The 27,091-nt window shown below is 41.8% G+C and overlaps 1 protein-coding gene across 9 annotated transcripts in view; it reads right to left on the reverse strand.

Annotated features, from left to right (window-relative positions):
- ITGA9 (integrin subunit alpha 9) overlaps positions 1–27,091 on the reverse strand; it is a 331,280-nt gene that overhangs the window by 84,725 nt on the left and 219,464 nt on the right. For all 9 annotated transcript variants that reach the window (XR_014792283.1, XR_014792284.1, XM_084857953.1 and 6 more), the window contains one exon: positions 1,078–1,170. Coding sequence is in view for 7 of the 9 variants with exons in the window: in XM_084857953.1 (XP_084714079.1) it covers positions 1,078–1,170 (93 nt within the window). In the remaining 2 variants the exon portion in view is untranslated. The remainder of the gene's footprint in view (positions 1–1,077; positions 1,171–27,091) is intronic.

The raw sequence follows: 27,091 nt of genomic DNA on the forward strand, positions 1-27,091 counted from the left end.
AGTTAGTAAATTTGTAATTATTGTCTGAATAGATTAGAACTACATTAAAAGACTGCTACAGCATCAGAAACACAGGACTCTGTAGAACAAAACTCAAGCTGTCAAGAATGCACAATGGTGACATGCTAGGAAAATGTCTATCAGTAAAATATACTTATGATCAATAATTTTAATAAGGAATGAAAAAACTATGCTGGGAATCTTACAGAGAGGATTAAAAATATTTTCCCTCAAGGCTTCCTTATTTCTAGACATTTTACATCTCTAGTTTTTCTATAAAAGTGTTCTTATTACATAGCTTTTAGAAATCATTTTGGGGGAGTAAAGGCTAGGCAACAATATATAAATACTTTGTCTTAAATTCTAAAAGAAAATATTTCATAATCCAATGCTGTTAAATTTTTCCAATTTTCTGGAAAAAAAACAAAAACGGTCCTCAGGAAAAAAACAGAGTTTCCCCCCCCAAAATTTTCCATTTTTTTCCAGGCCTTCACATCTCTAACCTTGACTTGGCAGGGCCATTTGCTGCTCTGCTTCAGGCAGCAAAATGTCTTAGCCCAGCCTTGTACAGAATTAAGCTTGAAAACATTGAGCAACACCATCAGAATGAAAAAGCACAAGCCCACTAGTTAATGGAACAAATATGACAAATAAAAACTTGGAAAGAAAGTAGCAATAATAAAATTTATTTTCATTGGCTCCGTGCTGTAAATAACTGACCTTTTCATACTTTGCATAGCAGGAGAGAATAGATGATACAGAAGGGCAACAAAGGACAGAAATGGTGGACAGCCCTCTTCCAAACTCTGCTGAGGAAATCCCACAGAACTCCCATGCGAATAGCCAGCCCGCTTTCACTGGGGCTCCACTGGCTATAAAGAGTGGTCACAGTACTACCACTGAATTCTGCTTGGCCAAGAAAGTTCAGGAGCACCTCATAGCAAGAGTAGAGAGGTGACCACAACATCTCTGTGGTCAAAGCGCAAAGCCACAGTGTATTTGCAAAGTGGTCTGTGACCCACAAGTTCCCTTGATACACACAGGAGCTGAGAGCTATTGGAAGTCAAAACTCGTTACCTTGGATTTTGATCTCATGAAGGGAAAGCCCACACTGCACTTAAGGAAATCCGAGTCTGGTTCCAGCAACTCACACGCAATCCCCATCTCTTCCTAAAGGAAAAAAGGAAGGATTAAAAGATAGTTATGCTTCAGCAATCCTAAATCAGTCAAATGCTAAATCAGTCAATAATCAGTCCATCCTAAAGGAAATCAACCCTGAGTGCTCATTGGAAGGACAGATACTGAAGCTGAAGCTCAAATATTTTGGCCACCTAATGTGAAGAGAAAACTCCCTGGAAAAGACCCTGATGCTGGGAAAGACTGAAGGCAAAAGGAGAAGGGGACGGCAGAGGATGAGATGGCTAGATAGCATCACTGATGCAATGAATATGGACTTGAGCACGCTCCAGGAGAGAGCGCAGGACAGGAAGGCCTGGCGTGCTATGGTCCATGGGGTCACGAAGAGTCGGACACGACTGAATGACTGAACAACAACAATGCTTCAGCAAATGAAGAGAAGAACACATTGAGTTAGATCCAGGTTAGCTGCACTTAGGCTGCAATCCTACACTCACTTACCTATGGGCATGTAGGATTGCACTGTTGATTCCTGCTGAAATCAATGGGACTTCAGTCATGACTATTTAAATGGGACCCAAATGCAACTAACTTACTCTAGATCCAACCCACTGTTTCCCAGGAATGAGCTTTATGCCAAATAGCAGAGGAAAAAGAACCAATAGCATCTCCAAGGGGTGGGGTCATTTGCAAAGCATTAAATGGTCACAACAAGAAAAAACATTCAGCACGCCCCACTAGTGTCACTACTGGCAAAACCATTGAAAGAAAGACACACGTGCATTTAATGTGTGGGTTGGCCCAAACACAGAAAGAGAGTTGTGGGCAGAGTTGACACACAGAGAAAGTTGGAGACTGGCTGAAGGCACCTCTTAAGCAGGGTCCCCAACCTCTTTGGACCCGTGGGCACATTTGAGAATTTGAGACCATGCTGTGGGCACTACCACAAAATGCCTAATCAGTGGATCACTGCTTTGGCATCTACCTAATGCACCTATAGATCTTAGGCTGCGTCTTATTCAGCAAATCTTTTGTTTCATGTCTATTGGACATGGCAACATCTCTTTAATAAGGGATTGTCAAATTCAGCTAATTGCTGGCAGTGCAATAGAGCTAATGCTTCTTCTAAACTTATGTTTTGGCAATGTCCAGTAGTTGCTATAGGAGGAGGTTATTACACAGATAAATTTTGTACTGGAACAGTCTTTAATATTCACTGATGTACATGCTCTTTTAAATTATTTCCCTGCTTCATGGAAATTAAGAAATGGTCAGCACAAATCATAGAATAGTCATAGAATAGTAGGGGTGGAAGGGGCCTACAAGGCCATCGAGTCCAACCCCCAATGGAGAAACTCATTTTGTGACTTCATTTTTCCAAGCAGCATAAATGTATTCTCTGCACCTTTTTAACAGCTAAAAGACTAATGTTACAACATTGGAAGGATAAATGTTCACCTCCTATGCTACAATGAATTGAGGACCTTACAACACTTTCAGTATTTGAAAGTGGCCTTATAGATGTCACTTTCAAATGGATACCTATTTTGATATTTGGTCTACTTTTGTTGAAACCCATGTATAATGGGTAGAGAGTTGTTTGTATTTCATACAAATCCATGTACGTATCTTAAAAAATTGAATGAATTGAATGAATGCATAAATAAATAAATACATAAACGCATAAATAAATCGGGTACCCATGTGTACCACATTGGGGACCCCCTAGCATTGGAGGAGCCTGCGGATGGCGCGTTGTGGACTCCTGTTCTAGAGTGCAGTCCCTCTCTCTGGGGCTCTGATCTGCGGTAATGGATCTGTATCGCTTTGCCTCTGCTTATGCTCTATTTGTATATTTATGAATAAAGCACATATAAATGTAGAAGGACATGAGTCTCCAGCTCTCGCTCTCACGCTCGCTCTCTCAGCCAAAGGAAACCAAACCCAAGTAGCATTACAACTGAAACTTCTCTGTGGTGGAAGTAGGATTAGGGATGGGTGAGAATTTTGTTTTAAGTCAGTTTTGATAAGAATTATCCCAAATCAGCAAAGTTCTCCATATTCAGGGCAACAAAAATGATTAAAAAAATGAATATGAGAGAAACCAAAACAGACAGATTCATCCATCCAGGCCCAGAGCTTGAGTGCTTTGCTCTTACAAGTCTGGGCTGAATCTCTGTGTATTCAGCCATGTTAGTGCTGAATGAGGGATGCCACCTCTTTTTTTCTGATAGGCTCCTCACCTTTAACAGCTATATGGCAGGCTGGTACATGATGGCCCTCTTCGTGCTGGAAATGACTGTACCTACTGAATTTGGTTGATGTAGATGGGTGAGATTTTCACTTCAGTTTTCTGCAGTGGCCACACACCTTTGGAATAATTTGCCATCGGAGGTCCAGTATGCTCTGTCATTGCAGGCTTTTAACAAGGCCTTGAAAATGTATTATTTTCCTGTGGCCTTCTCTTAACATGATTGCTGTTGTTGCTGTTGCTGTTGGTTTTATTGTTGGCTTTTATTGTTGCTTTTATCACTATTTTATTGTGTTTATGTTTTTATCACTTCTAATATTTTAACTGTTTTTATGTATTTTATTGCTGTGAGCCACCTTGGGAGGGCTTCTGCCCTGAAAGGCAGCCAAGAATTAAAAAAATAATAATAAATTGTTTTTAATAAGAATTTATTCAAATTCACAAATTTATTCATATTCAGGAGAGAAAAAACTTGAGGGTTTTTTTAATGGAATACAGCAGAAAGCCAAGCTGACAGATTCACCCATCCCTAAGAGAGATATGTGCAACCATAAAAACAAACCATGGCTAATAATACATGCCCAACAACAAAGGGCAAATTGACCCTATCAAGCTAACAAGAGGGATGCCAATCAGATGTTTGCAGTAGTTTCTAGATGTCAAAACATGTTCACCTCTGCCCATTACAGGCCTTTTGAAACCCAGACACAACAAAGTACCTAAGTACATTAAAATTTCATGAATTTTCACAAAGAACATGGGGCGCTGTTAGATCAAGATGTCATCTGATGCTAGGATTTGTATGAAGATAATCATATACCCTTCTCTATAAGTGTATTCTCATGACTGACGAGATGATCCATTTTTAAAATAATATTTTTATTCATATTATTTCATAATGATTATAAAACTTTTCAAGTGACAGCACTGGAAAGACAACTTGCATGCACACATTTCACACCCATATCATATTATTTCATCTATAGAAACAGAATAAAAGTTTCTATCGAACTACATATTTTAGAGTGATGCTGCTTATGAATAAGAGCATGTTTCAAGAAGTAAAATATTACTATATGATGTCCTGCAGGTTGCTTGATCAGGCAATACCTTATGCATAGGAAGGGGCAATGTAAATTTCAACAGCAAAAAATTAAAGTATTAAAATGACGTACTCTATCCAGCAAAGAACAAGTTATATTGAATTCTAATTTTTAAAAATAGCCACTTTTATCACTGTGAAATTCAACAGGAACTACTGTAGGCCTTTCAGCTGCTAATTGTGAAAGCATCACCTTCATTAGTACAGTAAGCAAGGTTCTGTAGCGTCTAGTCACTACGCTGTCAACAGCTACACCACCACAGGCTGCATCAGTCATGTGCATGCCAATACCACATACCGAATTCAGCACAGAGGCACACAGGTACATCTTGTGCAGAGCCACTTGGGTCTGCAGAGTAGAGGATGAGAAGACAGTACTGTGGTCCCAGTATCACTCCACTCTCCATGAAGCCCATCGGTTCCTCCTGATATGGCCTGACCATGACTGGTTCCAAGTCAGGCTTGGGAATAGGGAGACTCGGGCTTCGTTTCTTTGTCTGCCTAGATTTACTACAAGTATCTCTGTCTGACAGTTTCTCCTCTGCTTCACCCTGTCTCCCTGCCTCCCTCCCACCCACCCCCAGTGTGCCAGCTTCCCTATCTGCTTGCCTGTATCCTTGATCAAGTTTCTCTCTCCTTCAGACAGGTAGCTCATCTCAAATGCTGGCTTGCAAGCATCTCTGTCTCCTGATTGACCTTCCTATCGAACTTGCCTCCATTCTCTACCTGATCCTGCTGGAACTTAAATTCCAGCTCCCAGCATTTGCGGCTCAGAGTCATGACTCCAACCCTGGACATAGAGAAAGAGAAAACAGCTGGATCAAGAAGACCAGCTATGCAGGCCACAGAGGTGCTGAACAATGAGCCCGAGCCAGACCTTGTCAGCCAGGAGCCCCTTGAGCCAAACTGGGACTCCTGAGCCAAATTCCCCTTTCCCCCACCCCATTTACCCCAGGGGGCTCATGCTCCCTGGTGCCTGCTCACAAGCACAGGCAACATGTAAGGCAGCAGCTGGCTGAAAGGTGACAGAATGCTAGGCTCCTGGCCACAGGAGTACCCCTTTAAGGCTCTCTAATCTTCAGGAAGGGGGTGGAGCCTAGGAGTGGAACTCTGGCCTCAGAGGAATAAAAGGCCTCAGTTATGCTCCAAACATTGTTGTAGCAACTTGTCAGCATGGAGCTATCCATGGTCCTGCAGTTCCAGCTCATGCCTGCCTGCCCACCTGCCCCACACTCAGGCATTCATTTGGACAGCTGTGGGCTTCTGCTTGAGACCATGACAGGACACCCAACTGCTTGCAGCTCAGGGTGGCCATCAACTGACTACAGTATATTATTTTCTCAACCTCTTTTCATCAAAAACCTAAAAAAGATGTTGCTACCATCGATGAATACTCTTGTTCTACATATCCAAGTGATGCTACAACCTTTCATTTTCAAAGACCATCTCGCATCTCTCTGCTCATATTTTAAGTGGTTTTAGAAAATGCCTTCAGATAATTTTGTCATGGCCTACCAACCAGACTGATTACCCAATTACCTAGTGTGGTTTTTCCAGGGTTGCAGTGGTATGTTTGGTTTTCTTTTAGTCTGAACTACCACCATGCCTTGACATCTTGCTTTATTTAAAAAAAATAACATCTTCAGTAGTTTAACTATAGTTACCATATGAGAATATTTCCCAGATTTTAACTGAATTTATTTATTTAATTTCTATACCAACAATAGCCGAAGGTCTCTGGGCAGTTCACAAAATTAAAACCACAAGGTGCAGCATAAAACAATATAAAATAAGAAAGCTTAAAACCACAATATAACAATACAACCAGAATAAAACCTAGCAGCAATGCAGAGATTTAAAATACAGATTTAAAACACCAAAGCTAAAAGACTAGGAAGCTAAAATGCTAAAATACTGAGATAATAAAAAGGTCTTCACCTGGTGCCAGAAGGAGTAAAATGAAGGTGCCAGGCGATCCTCTCTCGGGAGCTCATTCCACAGCTGGGTTGCCACAGCAGAAAAGACCCTCTTCCTAGTAGCCACCCACCTCACTTCCTTTGGCAAGAGCTCACGGAGAAGTTCAGGTTGTCTTTCCCTCGCCTCCCCCTGTTTGCTATCACTCACAGGGCTGTGTGAAGGGGGGGGGCTCTCTGTCCAGCTGTGCCTCTGAAGCCTGGGAAAGTTCCTTCCCCATATATTTCAGCTCTTCCTCAGAATCTGAACTGCTCTGACACTCTATATGCTCAGAGGCAACCCTGACAGCTTTCTGTGTTCTATGTCATACACCTAGGTGTGCAGCTGTCTGAAGACCCTTGTCCTGTGAGCTCAGAGTTTCCAGATATGTAGGTGGATGACACCCATGTCACATGAGTTGGTTGCTGCAAGAAACCAGTGTAGCACCCAAGTTTCCCATAGCAATCGTAACATGTGGAGTTGCACTAAGACTCAATTCATGTTATTTTCATAGAGCAAAGCAAAGATGTCTGCTTTGCTCTCCTCCCCATCACTTGTTTTGTACATCTATGACAGGGTGAATACTTTCTTAATACACATGGGCTTCAGCCTGACAATTATACCTGTCGATTCACAGAGGGACTCAACACCTGAGAGGGTTCAGGAACTATTAACCCTGAAAAGGCTGGCTTGTAACTCAACTGTGTGCCTGGATGTAACAAATGCAAACTAGTGCTGAGCACCCACATATGTTTTCCTTTAAACGTCTCTTCCACATCGAGTTCTACTTACACAAAAGATCGTTTAAGCAGTTCAACGAAATCCAGTGATGTACCTAATGAAAAACGGTCTACTCAAAAGAGTGAAATTTCCTGGCCAGATTAGTGACTTCTATGTAAAAACAAATCTAAATTTTTCTGAGAAGATCCTACAAGCTGATCATTATCATCCAGGGGAGAGGAAACTCAAAAGACAATAGTAATAAACAGCCAGTTCAAAGCATTTTGTGTTAAAACACTGAATGTACCTTTACGTAGGATGATACAATTTTAAAAGAATAAAATAAAACGGTAAAATAAAAAAAAGTTATGCACTCAAGTTTTTTTTAAAGGATATTAATTTAACTTCCCATTCATTAAAATAAATGGCAGTTAATCAAATGCCCCTATTAGATATGGTGTGCTGTTCTTCTGAATAGCTACTATCTTAATTGCACTCATTGGTAATATAATAATATATTGTTCTTATCACACACTGGGGCAGAGCAATTCTAACCCTAGATCCACAAGCAGAAGTATTTCTTCTGCTCGAAGTGGGATGAATGAGAGGGATTTAAAAAACAAAATGTGACAACATGCTGACAGCAAAAAGTGGGGTCGGGGCCAGCAAGGCTTTGGAGATGGTGGACAATATGCCACTTTGCTCCTCCCACATTTATGATTGAACTTTAAAGTTGTCTAGGCACTGTACAATGATTAAAAGATGGCATAATCCCTGCCTGCACACTTACAATCAAACAGACATGATACAAAAGGAAAAAGGAATGCATGTGTGGTGACAGGAGGAGGCTAACAGGAAAACACATAAGCTCAGTCACTAATTTTTCATAATTCTTGACGTATTCACAGAGACATAGATGATACCCTCATGAATGATTCACTGTTTGGAAGTCTGTTAGTGCAAACCTCTCAACATTTGTTCTAGGAAGGCGAGGGGGAGAAAAAAACGAGGAAAGAATTTTTTTTTTTGGCATTAGACACTGATTTCCTGCTCTCTTCCATGATCTCATTAGTAAGTGCTGAAGGCACACCCACAGCCCCAATTCAGCAAATTTGGTTTCACATCTTGGATACCCTGATTATTCTGGGAGGGCATTTCAATAAAACTAATTACAGAAAACCGCTCTCTCCCTCTCCCCACCCCCCCAACCCGTGCAGCTAAGCCTGTTTTTGGAACATGAGATTACAGGCGTTGACGTACACAGGAAGTCTCCAAGTGAAGGAAGGAAAGGGGGAAAGAAACATCCCTGGGGGATTTTAGCATACTTCTCTCTCTTTCACACACACACACACACACCAACTCTCCTCTATCTTTTTAACTGTCCGAAGAAAAGTTAGCACATAATGAAAGAATCTAGCGTCCAAAATACTGTAGTGGATACGTCCAAACTATGATAGAGTGATTTAGATCAATCTAAAATAACAGAACGAAACACACACACACACACACACACACGGAGGAATATCAGAAACAATCTGCCTCAGACCTTCCTGAACAGTGAACCAAAGGGGGACCAAAAGTGGCTAAAGCTAAAAGTTAGGTTCAGTAGTATCTAGAAGGGATCTATTGCACAAATGTGCAATGTTGCACAAAGGAGATTTGTAAAAGTTCAAGCAGCCTTACCTATTGGTAAAAGGAAGGCCTTGCCTCTCTATATATATTTTCACAGATTTTAGAGGGGGGGTGTCTTGAGGAGGGCAAAAGTGCCATGCAACTTTTTTCGGAGGGGTTGAATAAAGACAAAGGGGTTTGTTTGTTTTTTACCACACTATTTATGTTAATCGGCTCAACATTGCCATGACAGCGGTGTTATTGCCCAACAACGTTTTGTTAATTACAACTAATAATCATTGTTTGTACTTTTATGCATTTCAGTCCCCTCTGACAGCACCTTTTACATCTCCCCACCCTCCCATATGTATGTATATAGCTTGGACAATTTGAGGTTGACATTTCATGCATCTGAAGAAGTGGGCGGTGTCCATGAAAAATTATGTTAGAATAAATACATGTGCCAGTCTTCAAGGCGCCACAAGACCCCTTGTTGTTTTTGCTGCAACAGACTAACAGGGCTACCTACCCCTCTGAAATATTTTCAGAATATCAGACGGACAGAGCAGGAAAGGCAGGGAGGGACAAGAGCATCTTTCTTCAAGGTGTTTTGTTTTGTTTAGTTTTTTGAAACAGATTATTTTCCGAGTGCAACTGCAGCATGGCCAGTGAGGGCTGTCATCTATATCATGATATAGCATCGTTCCCAACATGGCGTTGTGACAAAACATGGCATCTGAGCTGACCACAGGTCGCAGCTGTTCCCAGGTGCTTCAAGGGGCCATGCAAATATATAATGAGGCTGAGAGATAGAGTCATTAGTATGAGATAAAGTGTTGTGCCATGCAGGGTGAAGATCCAGCAACTCTTACTCAGCATGGTACGGAATGGAACCCAAATCACATTTTCTTTTGCAAAATTTCTGCTGCTGCCATCACCTGCTCATGCCAATCAAATTCTCAATTGTAGCAATTTGACTGTGGCACCTCAAATCCCAACCTCTTGTCCTATTTTGAGCTACTGGTTATATGCCCAGCTATGAACATCAGCAGCGATGAGTAGACCAGATGGAGGAATCTCAGCACATCTGTGAGTCTTTATATCCCCCAGTAGCAAGAGATTAGGGGGCTGCGGTGGCTTAGTGGTTAAGACGCTGAACTGCAGACTGGAAGGTCGGCAGGTCAGCAGTTCGAGACCCGAGTGCTGCGTGACGGAGTGAGCTCCCGTCTTCAGTCCCAGCCCCTGCCAACCTAGCAGTTCAAAAGCAAGAAATTGCAAGTAGATAAATAGGTACCGCCTCGGCGGGAAAGGTAACAGCGTTCCGTGCACCTCGGTGTTCAGTCATGCCGGCCACATGACCACGGAAGCGTCTTCGGACAGCGCTGGCTCTTCGGCTTAGAAATGGGGATGAGCACCACACCCTTGAGTCGGACACGACTGGTTGGGGACACCTTTACCTTTTTAGCAAGAGATTGGTTCTCCAAAATCACCTGTCTTTCCCAGTCTGAAACCCTGGTGAGCCACTAGCAGTCAAAGTAGACAATACTGAGTTAGATGGACCAGTGATCTGATTTGGTATAAGGCTGATTCCTATGCTCCTTTTACCTACCCTGGTCCAGCTCCACCAATGGAGTGAGACATCAGCCAGGACAATTCCAGGACTAGCATTGGAAGGCTTCAGACAATCCTACTACTGCCCATGACTGTTCTGAGATACATGTAGAAAGAAGACTGAGCTTCAACCTGAAGCCAAGTATATTGCTGCTGGTCAATGTCAACAGTATTGTGCTAGATGGACCAATGTTCTGATCTGGTATAAGGCAGCTTCCTATGTTCCTATATATGTAGAAAGTGAGCCAAGGACTGGTTTAAAATAACTGGTGTGTTCTTTCAATGTACTCCTAACAACTCCCTCCTTTGTTGCCTTCTATGGACTCCATATGAACATTTTTACAAAGCCATTAATCTGTTGTGTTTCAAATCATAAAGCTCTGCAAAATTTGCAAGCAGTATTATATCATTTAAAAAAAATAGATTGAAAGCTCTTTAGAAGTATGAATGGACAAACTCTGAAAGACATGTGGAAAGAAGGTAAGAAGATTTGACTTGCTGAACATGCAAAAAACCAAAACCAAAACAGAAATGCAGGTCAAATCCTGTGGTTCTGTCATTTCAAACCCTGATCCAAAAGTTCTGGTGGCCATCCTTGTATGTGTGTGTGCGTGCGTGTGCGCATGGGCATATCAAACAGTTTGTCTGATTCCTGTGATATTTTAACCTTTTAATACCAAAGTATTTGCATTCCCACAATATTTTAACCTCCCATGCCAAACTCTCTTCACCTTTTGTATAAGAAACAAATGCATAAGAAGTTCTAAGAATAGCTTAATTACAATGTTAAACCTTAATATTACAAAACCCATCATGCAATACAACTGCAAGTGAAACGTATATATGTGTGTGTGTGTGTGTGTGTGTGTGTGTGTGTATACACACACACACACATACCAGGGGCCTTTAATTAAGTTCCTTATCAGATCAGAGATAAGGGAAAGGTTTTCTTGCTGCTGCTAGTACTAGCGAGCAGGGCCAGTGTCAAGGCACCTGCCGAGGGCCCACACTCCAGCAGGGGCCCACTGACAAGAGCCCTCTGGAGTTGTTCCTGCTCTTCCCCATTGCAACCTGATTGTTCACCTGCCTCTTGCTTTGGCTCATACAATGGTGGTGGTGAGGAGCAGAGAGCCCATTGCCTACTTGCTCACAGGATCTCTGTCTGCTAGCAGTTACTTGCTTGACAAAGATGAGAGAGAGGAGGAGAAGCAATAGCAGCTGTTGACAATGGTGGTGAGAAGCTTGACTCACTGAGGGATTGTCCTGCCCAAGGGCCCGCCAAAGAAACCCTTCTTTATCTCCCTTCTCTGCTGAGAGTTCAGAGACAAGGAAGTGGTAAACTTGCTACAGCTAGCAAGAGAAACAGATCTGAGAAAAGGAAGATGTTTCCCCTGCTAACATTAGCATATTAAACCCTTCCTTATTTCCGGTCTCTCAGCAGAAATTGGAGATAAGGGACAGGTTTTTATTGCTAGTACTAGCAAGTGAACTTCTTATCTATGAGGCTTACGTATGTATGTATGCATGTGTGTGAACACATGTTTGTGTGTGTGCAAGCACACATGTAACCATGAGCATATGTGGCCCCTGGCACCACTTGATGTGGTCCACAGGACCAAAAGGGTTGTGCACCCCTGAATTAAATTGAGGAGCTGATACAGTTGAAAGAACTGAGGTGGAACCGGAACCTGCAGCTGGAGTTTACACAGAAATCCATTATTCAAGATTTGGAAATGAAAAAGCAAATCACTATTCTGCTAACAGGTTTTGAAGAAGCCTATGTTGAAAAGTGGTTATATCCAAACTGGTGCGATGAACACTATTCCAAGGACTGAGCTCACAGCTTATTATCAGCCTGGGAAAATATCAAACCCTTCAAGATCCAAACTGAAAATACACACACAAAAATATTTGCATGGTGGGAAAGGGGAAGGAGGATGCCAACAAGAGTTCACATGGGTTTCCTTCCATTTGTGTTCATTTCCCTGCATGTAACTCCTTCTAGTTCTACAGTCAGAAAGGAAGTGACATAAGCTAAATCGCTGTTAAGATGGGCTGGATGTGAAGGATATCCGGCCCTATCTGGAAACAGGAAGTTTTGGAAATATGGGTTAAAAAAAAAATCAAAAGATTCTTGTGAAATTTGCAGAGCAGCCCTGCAGATGCAAGGTTCTGAATTATTGCTTGGGATATGCAACTAAATGCCCCCATGTTTATCTAGGTCAAGCCTCCACAATTTTTATCAGTTCCCATTGCTATTTTGTAATACTGAATGTGATTTTAGCTCGGAGGATGAGTTACTTCTGAACTTTCTATTTGCATGCTCTGTGGGACATGCTGATGTAAGATTATCATCAGCACAAATGTCGGTTCATTCATTTTCTACCAAAAAAGGAAAAGCCTGTTCCCGCTACAAGCAAGGTTCTTACAATAAAATGCCATTAAAAGCTAGAGGATTCTAACAGAGACCTTAACCACGTCCCGGCAAGAATCTCTTTTTGGACTCACTTTTATTTTCTCTTGTCTTCTGAAATCCTTGTTGGTTTCCTTTCATTTTAAAAGAGACTAAGGGCACAGTCCTATGCATGTTTAGACAGAAAAAAGTATTAGAACTCCCAGCATGCCCTGAGACAGCATACTCCATGCTGGGGCACGCTGGTAGTTATAAGACCTTTTTTCTGACTAAACATGCATAGGATTGCTCCCAACGTTATGAAAAAAAAATAATGCTTTTATTAGGAACAGCATCACTTGCTATGGATTTCTAAAATGGCTGTGTTTACTTTCAAGTGAGTTATCATGGAGCCAACCTACATTACAACTTTAAACTGGTTTCAAAACGGTTTATCTAAAGGGATCCTGCAGTTTCATGAGGGTAGTGAGAATTCTTTGCTAGAGACCCCTGTCCCCTGCCCAAGCAGCCCCTCTTCCTAGAGTTACAATTCCCAGAATTCCTATATTTGGTAGCCGTAATCACTAAAAACAGGTTTGAAACCAGTTCAAAGTTGTAATGTAGATTGCCCCATGGTGCAGAAAGGATTAAACCCTCTATGTTGTTCATAAAGGTAGTTAAACAGTAAACTGTTCTTTGAAGGTTCAATTGAGACTCTCAAGAAAAAAGCTGAAAGCTGAAAAAAGACTGTCCTCCAGTATAAATTCTCATATTAAAGGTGCAAGACATCCCTTCTTAAATTAAAAAAGGTCAAATTGGTAGATTAATTAAAATCAGTGCAAAGAACTAAGTGGGCTCAGGGAGCTGTGTATTTGTGTGTGTGTGTGTGTGTGTGTGTGTGCGTGTGGGTGGGCGGGCGGGCAGGCTTGTGTATATGTTTGTGTAAGAGAAAGAAGAAGAGATCAAGGGAGAAGGGTGGGATGGCCCTTTATGAATTGCCAAAAAAGAGGACAAAAAGGGGCACCTATTTGCATAACATTTCTACTATTCAGAATAAAAAGGCTGAAATATGGGCTACAGTTGAGGGAAGAGGGCAAAACCTGCTCCTTGTCACAGACAATTAAATGGGGTTTATCATGAGGGCAGAAAAGGAAAAGTCCATAATGGTACGAGCAGCAGTAAAATAAGATTTATTCAAAGGTCTTAATGTGTTTTGAGTCTCAGTTCAACTCATTATGGATATGGTTTTTGCTCAAAGACAGACTTGCTCTCTGGGTATGTAAACTCTCAGAAGACCACAATTGTATCCTGGTTTGCATCCCTTTACTTTCTCCCATAAAATGAATACCTGCTACTTATTCTTATTTGGGAAAATAAAGCTTGCTGTGATAGCAAAAAAATCTTTTTATTGCCTCTGACCCTGTGTAGGCCAGCCTCCATTTAACAGGGATGCTTTGTGGGATGCAACATATTTCGCAGTGCAAAAGTTCACAAAGACAAATCGCAGATGCACCAGAGCTGACTGGATTCTTTCTGACTTTGTGTCCCTCTTGCTCTTGGATCTTGCTCTTGGGCTTGCCTGATCCTATTTGTGAGGCTGAACAACAATATTCCACTGTTCAAACGGATGGTTAGTATGCAGCACTTCAAAATATTTTGCTTACAAAATCTGCATGATCACACACAAAAAAGGTATTTCCAAAATTGAAATCTGACACTGTTTCTTCTCCACTTAATTCCACAGGAAGTTAATACTTGTGCTCTTGTTTTTAACAGAAATTACTGACAAAAACAGCAAGAATTTTCTGTCCTTTTACAAATTCAAATGACTAAAATAGCACGGAATTAAAAAATGAGTAAAATATTTGCATCACATTTGGGAAAATGAACATATGTGAAAAGGTTCTCCTACTCTTATTATCAGTCCTATGTACTTACTGCGTGGTGAGATAAATAAGGAAACAGTGGTGATACAAATGCAAATCCAGGTGTCTATTTTACTATGGCTCTGCACTGAGGCACACCTGAACTGTATGCGGTGAGCTATACACCGATATGATCATTGTGATCATGTGGTGTTTGTTATGGCCAATGAGACGCTTCATTCAGTTTCATCAATTGGGATGGGGTGGATAGGATGGGGGGAAAGGACATTATACTAGGGTTTATTCATATTGCGGTTTTGATTAACAGATTCAAAGCTCTTGTTCCATAAACATTCACACACTCATATAGCCCTATTCATTCATTAGTGTGATATAGGGAAAGGTTTTAAAAGGCAACTGTGTCTTGGTGCCAAGCAAAAGAAACTTCATTTCTTAAGAGCCAAAACTAATACGTCTCACATACTGTGAAAGACCAGAACAAAGCCTCTTTACAAAAGTTACTTTGTGTGAGGCAGATTACAGACCCTACTGAACTAGTCTTTAATTAATGGCTAGCTTTTATGTACATTATACTCTTGACAAAAGTTGAAATAATTTTGCTGAGATCTTTCTAGGTTTAAATCATAACAATTTGATTTTATACGATTTTCTCCTGTAAATACTGGAAAGGACCAGTTACCAGCACCCCATTAGTTACGCTATGAAAATAAAATTTGTTAATATTCAAGTCACTCAGATGTATCGGCCGTCTTACTAAGTCAGCACATATTACATATTATTTAAATACATTGTTTAAATTTCATTAATTTGCAAAAACTATTCACATTCACTGATGTTGTGGCAAAATAAGCATCACTTAGGACTGTGCTGAAATGGCTGTGTGGGATTTTCATGAAAAAGTCTGCCCTTTCAGCCATGTTAGAGCAAAATGGGATGAAAATGTTCACCCATTCAGAATGAGGGGATCATGCAGCAAATCCAATTGCCTATATGGCATCATCAGGGAGTCTACTCAGATGAGGGCAATGCTGCCTACCCTCATTCTGATTTGGCTTTATGGTATCATCACATCACAGCAAAACCAGTTTGGCTTTGTGACACCATGATGCCATTACATTGGTGGCATAATCCCCGACTAGCTCAAACATATAGCCAACATAAGAAAGAGTCCTGCTGAAGCACCTACTTCATTAATTACTACATTATATACAGGCAAATCCTACTGAATTCGTATAAAAACCTGTAAAAACCTGTATTAAAACTTGTGTAATTCTTATGTGTTTAAATTAGACACTGGAGTGTTTCCTTTCAATCCCAGTTCATGTAGCTAGAGAAAGGGACTAAGATTTCTGGGCCTACGGATGCAATCCTATCTGTGTTTAGACAGAAGTGAGTCCTACAACTCCCAGCATGTCTGGCTGGAGGATACTAGGAGGTGTAGGACTTATTTTTGTCTAAACATGCATAGGATTGTGCCCTAATTCACTAAATCTCCATTTTGTATGCATACTTTCAGAACTTAAGTTTCAAATGACTGATGGAAGAGCTACCATCAGCTCCCCTCACAATTAGCTCAGTTTTTCCAAGCTCACTCAGGGAACCCTAGGAAAAACCTGGTAGTTGGTTTCTTTAAAATAACTGAGTGTCCTCCAACAAAGCTAGGAATATTGGCACACCTGGGGGAGCTCTTCGTCAGCCTTCTGACTGGTCCCTTCCTTTCCAAACCAAGCTTCCCCTTGCAAAGGGGTGGGGCCACTGGTTGTGGGGAGCTAGCTGGTGAATGGTCTGAGCTTCTAAGCCTCATCCATAAGGCTGCAGTGCTAGTGAAGCACCAAGCTACCAAAAGGAAAAAGAAAAAAAGAAAACCAAGGAACATAGGAACACAGGAAGCTGCCTTATACTGAGTCAGACCCTTGGTCCATCGAGCTCAGTACTGTTGACACTGACTGGCAGCGGCTCTCCAGGATTTCAGGCAGTTCTTCCAGCCCTACCTAGAGATGCTGGGATTGAATCTGGGACCTTCTGCATGCAAAGCAGGGGCCCTACCACTGAGCCACAGTCCACTCAACAAACCTCCAGCCAGTCCTAAACGATAGCATCCATTCTCATGGCTTGTGGACACCTTGGCCTCAAGAAGCAGTCTGATTGGGTCATTCTCTAGGGATGCAAAGAGGTTGAACTGAAAATCCCTGAGCTGCAGAACCCATCAATGAGACCTGCAGATACCCTGCTCTGCTTCTGCCACCCTACATAAGGGAGGCAGCCACCTCGGGCGGCAGATGCTAGGCAGTGTGGGGAGCAGCAATGACAGCTCCCCCCAGGCATTCCTCCTGAACTCCCAGGCTGTTCACCTCTGATGGAGTACAGGGCTGTGTGTGCCGCCTAAACTAGCCTGCTGCCCTCAGGTATGCTGGAGGTTGTAGTTCCCTTGTCAGTGCTGAAGTAAGATTCAGTTGCCAGTCTGGATGGCTTCTATATGTGGAATGGGTGCCATCTAGTCCTTCACCTGAGGTAGCAAAATGTCCTGGGCTAGCCCTGGAGAAGTCTCTCCCCTTGGTGCCATTTGGAAGTAGGGATGTGCAAACCACCCCCGTCTGGGTTCTCTGGGCACTTGCCCAGCCCTTGTCCCCACTCTCCGGTCCCCAGACCATGCTCAAGCACACACACCCCGTGCTTGACGAGCAGTCCACACTCACCCCGGCAGCCTCATCAAGCTCCATAGTCACCATTTTTTGAAAAATAAAATTGCGATCGCAAAGACGTGCATATTTATGTATGCATGAAAATTCGCATTTTTGAAAAAATGTGCATTTTCGGGCATATGTAAATATGTGCATTCGCAAAATGTGCATTCTTGCAAAAATGTGCATTTTCACACATAAGTAAATATGTGCATTTTTCAAAATGTGCATTCAAAATGTGCATTTTCGCATACACAAAAATGTGCGTCCACAAAAATGTGCATTTTGGGGCATACGCAAATATGTGCATTTTTGCAATCGCCATTTTATTTTTCAAAAAATGGTGACTGCGGAGCTTGACGAGGCTGCCGGGGTGAGTGCCAGCCGCTCAACGGATGTCAGAATTGGGTGCTCACACCATCCCTATTTGCAAGCTGATCCTGCCTGTGACCCAGAGGAGGCCATTTTCCAAACAGCAGACTTGACTGTCCCACCCCAGTACCTGGAGAATTGTATTTTTCTAACACTTTAGAAACATGCACAATCACACTTGTGTTTATAAAATCTTAAGGGGCACAGCCAGGGCAGATGACAAACCACTGAAAATCAAGCTGAATCTTGTCTTTGATTTAGGCAAATCCAGATCTGCAGGCCAGCTCTAAGCATGCATCTCACTAGACTTCAAAGCTTTCTTGATACAGATCAAAAGCACAAGAAGTTATCAGAAAACCAATTCACGAGTGCTCTAAAGAGAGAGAGAAATACTTAAGGGACTAATGCAGGACTGACAAGACCATGGAAAAAGATACTGTCAAGCTGATACTTAAGATAAATGAGCTTCCTCTCCTTACCCTTTAATCTGAACCTAATCTCTTTAAACCAGGATATCTGCAACCAGTTACAGTATATACAGTAGGATCTTATATCTCAAGGTCAAACAAATCGCAAGCAGCTGAGTTTCTTTTATACATTTATGTGCATATCCATGTCTATACAACAGAGACTCCCCAGGGAAAAGCAAAAAGAAAATAACAACTTCTCAAGAACATATTGCCTAGAAACCTAAATGCTACAGATGGGCTATTAATGAGTTACATTTTGGGAATAAAGCCCAGTTTGAGGGAGGGGAATATAACACTAATTATAGGTAGAGAAATATGGCTGACATTGTATCTTGCACTGTTATTTTCCTCACAGTATTTGTATAAGTGAATCCTCAGTTATGTCCAAAATGAGTCTACGTTTTAGAAATGCGATGGAGTTGTGTGTGCACGCATGTGTGCATGTCTGTTCGTTCCTGTAGAAAGCCACTTTCTAATTTCCAATAGAAGATACTCCTTTAAAATAAAGCTCAAACAGAATGAAACCAACCACATGGAGCACAGCCTGCACATCCTTTTCCACACGGAGACCACAAATTCTCTTAATAACACCTTGAAATCTGTTAAAGAAAAACCCCTAAAGCTCTCATACGGAGTAAATGCCTGACCAAATGGAGTGACAGCACATGAGACAGGAAATCAGGCCTGTTGGGTACAAAACAGACATGCCCAAAATTATATGGTAGCATGTCCAATTTGGAAAGCATCACTCTTTGGAACTACCACAACTAGGATTGCGAAATGACCAGAAGTTATATGTTATGCATGCGGCTGTCATATTGCTATATCATTTTAGGCCAAGTATTTCTTTACCAATACGCTAAAACCTGGTCTACACATGCAGCAGAATGAGGCTGTAAAATAAACTGTACCGCTCTGCCACAATGGGGGATCATATTTTCACAAACAGAAAAACAGTGCAGCAGACAAAGAGCTAGTCTAAAATCTTTCTCCGTGGTGTGCTAGCTTTCTCTTTGCAGACCATGCTTTTTACATGGGGGAGAATTAAGAATGGTATCACCCACATTTATCATGAAGTGGTACAGCCCAGCCCACTTCCTCCGCATTCTACCACCTCATTCTGCTGCATGTATAGGCTTAGCCTTAATCTATTGTGCACCTCAACTTTGTGCACAAATGCGCATTTGATAACCACACATGAACCAGCAACTTTCTTCTCTGAAAATCTCAGTTCAAATTTGGTTGTGGTTTTGTTCAGATGCAACTGTCTATGATTAAGCATACCAAGCAAAATACACAGGATATAAGAAAAGCAAACTATTTCACAATTAGGTGTTATGGCATTTTTATTACTGTGAAGCTGCACGGCAATATAACAATTTCGGCCAGCTTTTAATAACGCAACACCATTCCACCGTGCCAAACAGAACCGCAATTTCTAGCATACCAATCCTGCACCATAGCTAATTAACTTAATAGTTTTCAAATGGATTTAGTGTCATGTCCATTAGGCAAATGGAAACCATTTGGAAGATGTTATCTAAAAGGGGATAGAAAAATAGATGCAACACTGGAAGGTAATTTTAAAGCACAAATGGTCAACCATTCAGTGTCAGGGCTCTAGTACATTTAACAGTTGTGCAAATAAGGGAATTTTGGCAGGAGCATCTCCTCATCCCCCACCCCCCACCATACATTGCAATATGTCAAGGGCATCTGCTATCAACAGAACTATTAAAAGTAGTCAACAGGTGGACTCAGTGGCACAGAGCACTTTTTATCAGCTTAGGATGGTATACCAACTACACCCTTATCTGGATAGAGATAGCCTAGCTACAGTTACCCATACTCTGATAATCTCTCAGCTGGTTTACTGCAATGTGTTATATGGGAGGCTGCCTTTGAAAACGATCCAGAAACTTCAGCTAGTCCAAAATAGAGCAGCAAGGTTGTTGACAGAGATGGGCTAATGAGATCACATTACGCCAGTACTTTTCCAGCTGCACTGGCTGCCAGTCCATTTCTGGGCCCAATTCAAAGTGCTGACATTAACATTTAAAGCCCTTAATGGCTTGGGGCCTGGTTATCTGAAGGATCGCTTCCTCCCATATATACCTGCCTGGACCCTAACATCATCCTCAGTGGCCCTTCTCCATGAGCCCCTGCCAAAGGAAGTGAGGCGGGTGGCTGCCAGGAAGAGGGCCTTTTCTGCTGTGGCAACCCAGCTGTGGAATGAGCTCCCTAGAGAGGTTCGCCTGGCACCTATGTTGTACTCCTTCCAGCACCAGGTGAACACCTTTTTATTCTCCCAGTATTTTAGCATTTTAGCTTCCTAGTCTTTTAGCTTTGGTGTTTTAAATCTGTATTTTAAATCTCTGCATTGCTGCTAGGTTTTATTATGGTTGTATTGTTGTATTGTGGTTTTAAGCTTTCATATTTATATCATTTTATGCTGTGCTTTGTGGTTTTAATTTTTGTGAACTGCCCAGAGAGCTTCAGCTATTGGGCGGTACAGAAATGAAATGAAATAAATAAATGAACAGGCTTTTCTGCACTAGGCTTTTATTGTTTGCTAATCATTCCTCACTCACTTTTTTTGCGCGTTGCACAATGTCTTGACCCTCCAGCTTTGCTCCTGTTTTTAAACAGCACTTTTGCAGGGGTGATGGTGGTGTTAGACCAGGGAAAATGCAGTATTTTTTCATCCTGAAACAAAGCTCAAGTCTCCACTAGTGTAATAGGTTATTCATTAGTGTAATTGGTTATTCAAGTCTCTTCAAGTCTTATTCAAGTCTCCGCTAGTGTAATTGGTTATTCCACTATACCATAGCACCACTTAGAGGTTATGTAGCAGAAAGTATGAAAGGCAGGAAAAAGGCAGGAAAGGATAGGAAAGGAAAGGCCCTTTGAAAGGCAGGAAAGGAAAAGCCCTTTGAAGAGATTCAATCTGAATTCCAGGACGAAACTGGAAGTAGATACAACACGTTAATAGCCTCATCTAGAAAAGCTCCTAACATAGTCATACAGTCTTCTCTTTGTGGCATATGGAATATAAGGTTGAAGGATTACTCTATTTGTTTAAGAGTTGGTCCAGGATCTGGTGGAGTCTGTACTAAGAAGGGATATGAGCTGGGTCCTGCAGGTCTTCTGAATTGTTTGTCCATCTATTTTATCTGTTCTTGGGGGCAGGGGGGACACTTCTACAGTCATGTTGCCAAATTCCCAGTTCTTAGGATTTTCTCCCACTCTGTATAGGCTTCTAAATGTCACAGAATGTGACTCAAAGCAACAAAGCATGTTCACACACATAAGGAAAATGAAGAGGTATCCTGAAGTGGCGCAGACGATACATGCGAATTACAGTCATGTACTGCTGTGCATTTCTAAATTTCAAGCCCTGGCTTGAAACAAATGGCACGGGTGATAGCTTTTACTGCAACCTTTTTAGTTACAGTAGGCTGAAAGGCATTTGTAGTGTGTTACATGATAAGACTTAAGCCTAGTTTTCACTGAAATGGTAAACTGGTATCTGGACTGTAAAGTGAGTGTGTGTGGGTATGTCTTATGACGGAATATTTCTTACAAAATAAATAGAGAAAACTACCATGACGGAGAAAACTAGGTGAGAAACCTTCTCCCTAACATTTGGTTTTTGTATGGAGGAGCCCTCACCTGCCATCTGAAGTGGTATAGCCCAGACACAGACTTATCACATTTGTGAAAACCAGTGCTTGGTTACAGCAGGGGTGGGCAACTTGTGGCCTTTATTAATTGACTGATTGATTGATTAATTATATTTCTTCGCTACCTTTCAGAGCAGGAGCCCTTCCACGGTGGCTTACAACAATAAAATACATAAAAACAGTTAAAATATTAAAAGTGATAAAAACATAAAAACAATAAAAGCCAACAATAAAACCAGCAACAATGTTAACAGCAGTAACAGAAAAAATAGCAGTCATATCAAGAGAAGGACAAGGTAAAATAATACATTTTCAAGGCCTTCTTAACGGAGCATAGCAGACCTCCAATGGCAGCTTGTTCCAAAGGTGTGGGGCCACTGCAGAGAAGGCCCTCTCATGTGTAATCACCCACCTGACTGCTCTCATGGGTGGGCAAATGAGAAGGGGTTCTCTTTCTGATCTTAAAGTATGGGCAGACTGATATGGGTGATGGCGGTCCTTCAAGCAACTTGGTCCCAAACCATTTAAGGCTTCAAAGGTCAAAACCAGCACTTTGAATTGGGCTTGGAAATGCACCGGTAACCAGTGCAGCTGGCACAGTATAGGCATCATGTGATCAAATCACCTCACCCCCACCAATACTCGGGCGGCTGCAGTCTACACAAGCTGGAATTTCTGAACCGTCTTCAAAGGCAGCCCCATATATAGTGCATTACAGTGGTCTAGTCTGGACATGACTAGTGTGTGGATAACTGAGGCAAGGTCCATCCTCTCCAGATAGGGCCGCAGTTGGCATATCAGCCTAAGCTGGTAAAAAGCACTCCTGAGCCCCGCAGCCACCTGGGCTTCCCTAGTTAGCTCAGAGTCCAGGACGACTCCCAGACTGTGCACTTGGTCTTTCAGGGGGAGTGCAACCCCATCTAAAACCAGTTGTAAGCCTCCATCTGAAGTGGTTGGTTTCCCAACCCACAATACCTCCATCTTGTCTGGATTAAGTTTCAGTTCGTTCATCCTCATCCATCCCAAAACAGCCTCCAGACACTGGTTCAAGCGTTCCACAGCCTCCCTGGGATGTGCAGATTGAAACGAGAGGTGGAGCTGAGTATCATCTGCACACTGATGACACACCAGCCCAAACCTCCTGATGGTTTCATGTAGATGTTAAAAAGCATGGGGAACAAGATAGAACCTTGCGGCACCCCACAGGCTAATGGCCAAAGGATGGAACTGAAGTCCCCCAGAACCACCTTCTGAGACTGCTCCTCCAGAAAGGACTAGAACCACTTTAAAACTGTGCCCCCCAAGCCCAAGCCAGATAAACGATCCAGAAGGATACCATGGTCAAAGGTATCGAAAGCTGCTGAGAGGTCCAGAAGAACCAACAGGGTTGCACTCTCCCCATCCATTCCCTGGCATAAGTCATTAACCAGGGCGACCGAGGCCCTCCAGATGTTTTGTCTACAATTCACATGTCCCCTCACCAATTGCTGTACTGGATAGGGCTGATGGGAGTTGTAGGCAAAACATCCAGAGGGCCACAAGTTTTCCACTCTTGGGTCAGATAGTTGCTCACAATTGCTAGGGATTGTTGAGAATTTTGTTTTAGTTTGGTTTTAATAAGAATTTACCAAAATCTGCAAAGTTCTCCAGATTCAGAAGAAGAAGAACTTGAGCTCAGAAAGAGTTGAAAGTGTGGAGAAATGAAAACTGTCAGATTCATCCATGCAGGCCAAGGGCTTTGAGTGCTTAGCTCTTAAAGGTCTGTCTTTGAATCCCTGTGTATTCCACCAAGTTAGTGCTGAATTAGGGTTTCCACCTCTTTCTTCTGACATGCTCCTGATCTTTAACAGCTATAAGGCAGGCAGGTAAATCATGGTCCTCTCTGTGCTGGGAATTACTATATCTATTGGATTTGTCTGGTGCAGATGGGTGAGAATTTCATTTCAATTCTGTTTTTATAAGAATTTACCCAAATTCACAAATTTCTTCATCTTCACGAGAGAAGACATTTAAAAAATTCAAATGTGGGAGAAAGAGAAACCGACTGATTCACCCATTCCTAACGATTGCTCTGAGACAATCACACATAATGCTAAACCAGGATTTAAGCATCTGCATGTAGTGCTAAATCCTGGCTTTGCATTATTCCATTTTCCCCTTATGAAGCTGCTGGGCACTGAGAGTCTGAGAAATCAAAACAAGAAAAAAGAAAATAATTTGCTTCCAGGAAAACAAACAGGAGCATTTTCCTCACATACTCCTACTAGTCAGGATGTTCATGGTGGTGTCATCAACGATTCAAGATTAAAACAGTTTTCTCCAACCTGGTGCCCTCCAGATGTGTTCAACTACAACCCCCATTATCCCCAGTAAATGTAGCCAATGGCCGTGCTGGCTGGGGTGATGGGAGTTGTTGTCCAATACATCTGGGGGACACCAGCTTGAGAAAGATGGCACTAAAGGTAAACAAGGGGAAACAGATTACTGTCAGAGCATTTGGAAGTTATAGCCAAACAGGCTATATGGTGTGGTTCAGATGTCACTCTGCCCAATCATCAAGCATGTTTTGGGGGTATCACAAATGCCTGGTGGCTTGCACACCTCTCCCCTTCACTCCTACCCCTTCCCTCTTCCTTGACTGGTTATACTTAATGATAATTTAGTGTTATGTCTAGAGATGTCGGAGAAATCCATTTGAGGGGATGGAGTTCAATGTGTTTTCCTAGGTTTGGCCCCCTGGGCTTTGTTCCAGTTCCCAATGCAGCACCCGACTCAGTCCACAGTGAGTTGGACCAGTTCAGGGGTTTTCTGGGCATTCTGCGCATATTTTTCTTCACAAGTTCTGCAATTTGTGCACATTTCTGAGCAATCTGTATGAATTTCTGCACAATTTGCGCAATTTATGGCCAAATTCACGCAAATTTGGCTGTGATTTGCGTAAATTGCAGAACCTGCCCAAAAATGTACCAAAAAACTTCCTGGAGTTTGGTGAAAAGCCTGCATCTTTGCTTGCAAATGCAAATTGAGTCATATACACCCTGGAACTCTGGCAAGTAAAAAAAGAACCAGATTTCCTAGTGACGGACACCCCTAGTGTGAACTAACCCTAGTTAGCTTCTACACCAAAGACTGTAATCTGGCCTCAGTGTCTGGCTTAAAAGCTAACAATGGCTAACAGTAGCTGTGATTACACTAGTGCAGACATGATGCTGGAACTTAATTAATGTTCAGCAGAGACATGAGGGGGGAATTCACATGAGTTGGGAAAGAAATACACAATCCCACAGGGCACCCCTGATGTCAAACCATGATTTGGTGATCAGGCACCATGACATCTAAACTAGGCTTCTGAAACCTGAGCACATGTCCCAGGCAGCTCCTAGGCTAGGGCTCAGCCCCATCAGGCTACAAAGGTTCCTAGTTCAGAAATCAACATTCTCAACAAGTCAGTGCTTGAATTACAGGGCTTCTAAAGTTTTGTGACAACCCCCTTAAGGCTACAAAGGGTAGGTGCACTATGACTGGATTAAAATGGGGGGACAGCATCAAGAGTTGGGGAATTTCATTAAGGGCACCTTTATCATCAATAAATCATGCACCAGAACAAGGTCTTCTAATATTTGGAGTCTTGCAAATACCACAGCTAACAGCTCTGCTTTTACTCAGGACAAAATGCATGTCAGTTAAACACAAGTCTGACTGTAACCTCTACAGGGCTGATAGCCTTGGTGACTTCAATAAGCAAAGCAGGACTGGGATCTTTAAAAAAAAAAAAAAATTTCTAAGGAAAACAATAAGGCAGTTCTCCCCTCACCCACCTGATCCTGTTACTACCAAACAGGATAGCTGAGCAAATAGATGAAAGAGAACAATTAGCACCAGTTCCTGCTATTACGGCATATTGATATACAGTGTGTAATTGTGTATGGCCAGTTTCCAACAAAAATAGGATTATCATCCAGTTGGGATTTCAATTCAGGATGCCATTTATCTCTCAGCACGATCTCAAACGGCTACTCTCAAAAGCAAGCAAAAGACTCTGGTGTGAAAGATGCAACTCCTTTCTTGCAAAAGCCAATAAACTTCTAGGTCTTGTTACAAAAAAAATAAGCTCTGAGGTCAATGCCTCCAGCTCTTTCAAAAAGAAAGAAAGAAACAAGCCATTAAATGTTTACTGTTGTTAATGACATTAAGAGGACATTAAGCAGTTTAATTTAGAATATGAACCCTACTTCAAAAGTGTCTAGGATCCCAATTTACTGGGAAGTAAATAACTGATTTCAGTAAAACTTCCTTCCACAAAGGCAAGACATTGTCCTATTATTTTGAATACGAATACACTCCAGTGGACTACTGATCACTCACTGCAAAGCCAAATGGCAGAAAGAATCCCAGGAGAACAGAGACAAACTTCAAGTAAACAGCAGTTTTCTTGCATTTTGAAATGTTCTTGGATTTACTTTCAAAGGAACACACACACCCTGCCATACTCACACACACACACACACCCCACCTCCAAATCCTCTTCTGATCAAATTGTGCATTATTATATGCCTCTCCTGATCTGCGTGACCATGTTCAAAAAGTGTTTTGGGGGGGCATTTTTTAATACCAGAGCACCCAACCAAGCATACAGATGCAGCCCAGGGAAAGGCAGATGATACCTTTATCCTTAGGATACCCATGGGAAGACAATGCTGATGCATTCTGCACATAGTAATCAATTAGGAACATTGAAAGTACACCAAGTTAGTTGTAAAGGATTTCTGGAAAACAGCACTATCAATTCAGCACTGGCCATTCCTAAAACAGCAATGGTACTTGTAATCATCTATAATACTGCTCCTCCGTTCTACTGTTTTTGTTGCAACGTTTTAAATGTATTCGTTATTTTATATGGTTTTTACTTTGGTTTTTATACTGCATTATATGTATGTTTTATGTAAACTGCTTATAGATCTTAGGTTATCAAGAGGCACAGAAATAGTTTAAATAAATACATACATAAACTAAACAAAAGATGCAAGCCCACCACCTTGAAAAGCCCACCTCATAAAGAATCCTCTTCATAATTGTGTGCATTTTAAGGACTTGCTATCCTATAAGGCTACAGAAAGTACCATTTCATTCTGTAGCCATAGTACTGATGCTGACTGGCTACAGACTGAAGGGGAAAATTAAACAGCTCAATAAATGAAGCCTTTTAAATATCAGTCAATGTG

Source organism: Heloderma suspectum, chromosome 5, assembly GCF_057233095.1.
Source record: "Heloderma suspectum isolate Gila_16-S chromosome 5, 16-S_ref, whole genome shotgun sequence".
Lineage (NCBI taxonomy): Eukaryota > Metazoa > Chordata > Lepidosauria > Squamata > Helodermatidae > Heloderma > Heloderma suspectum.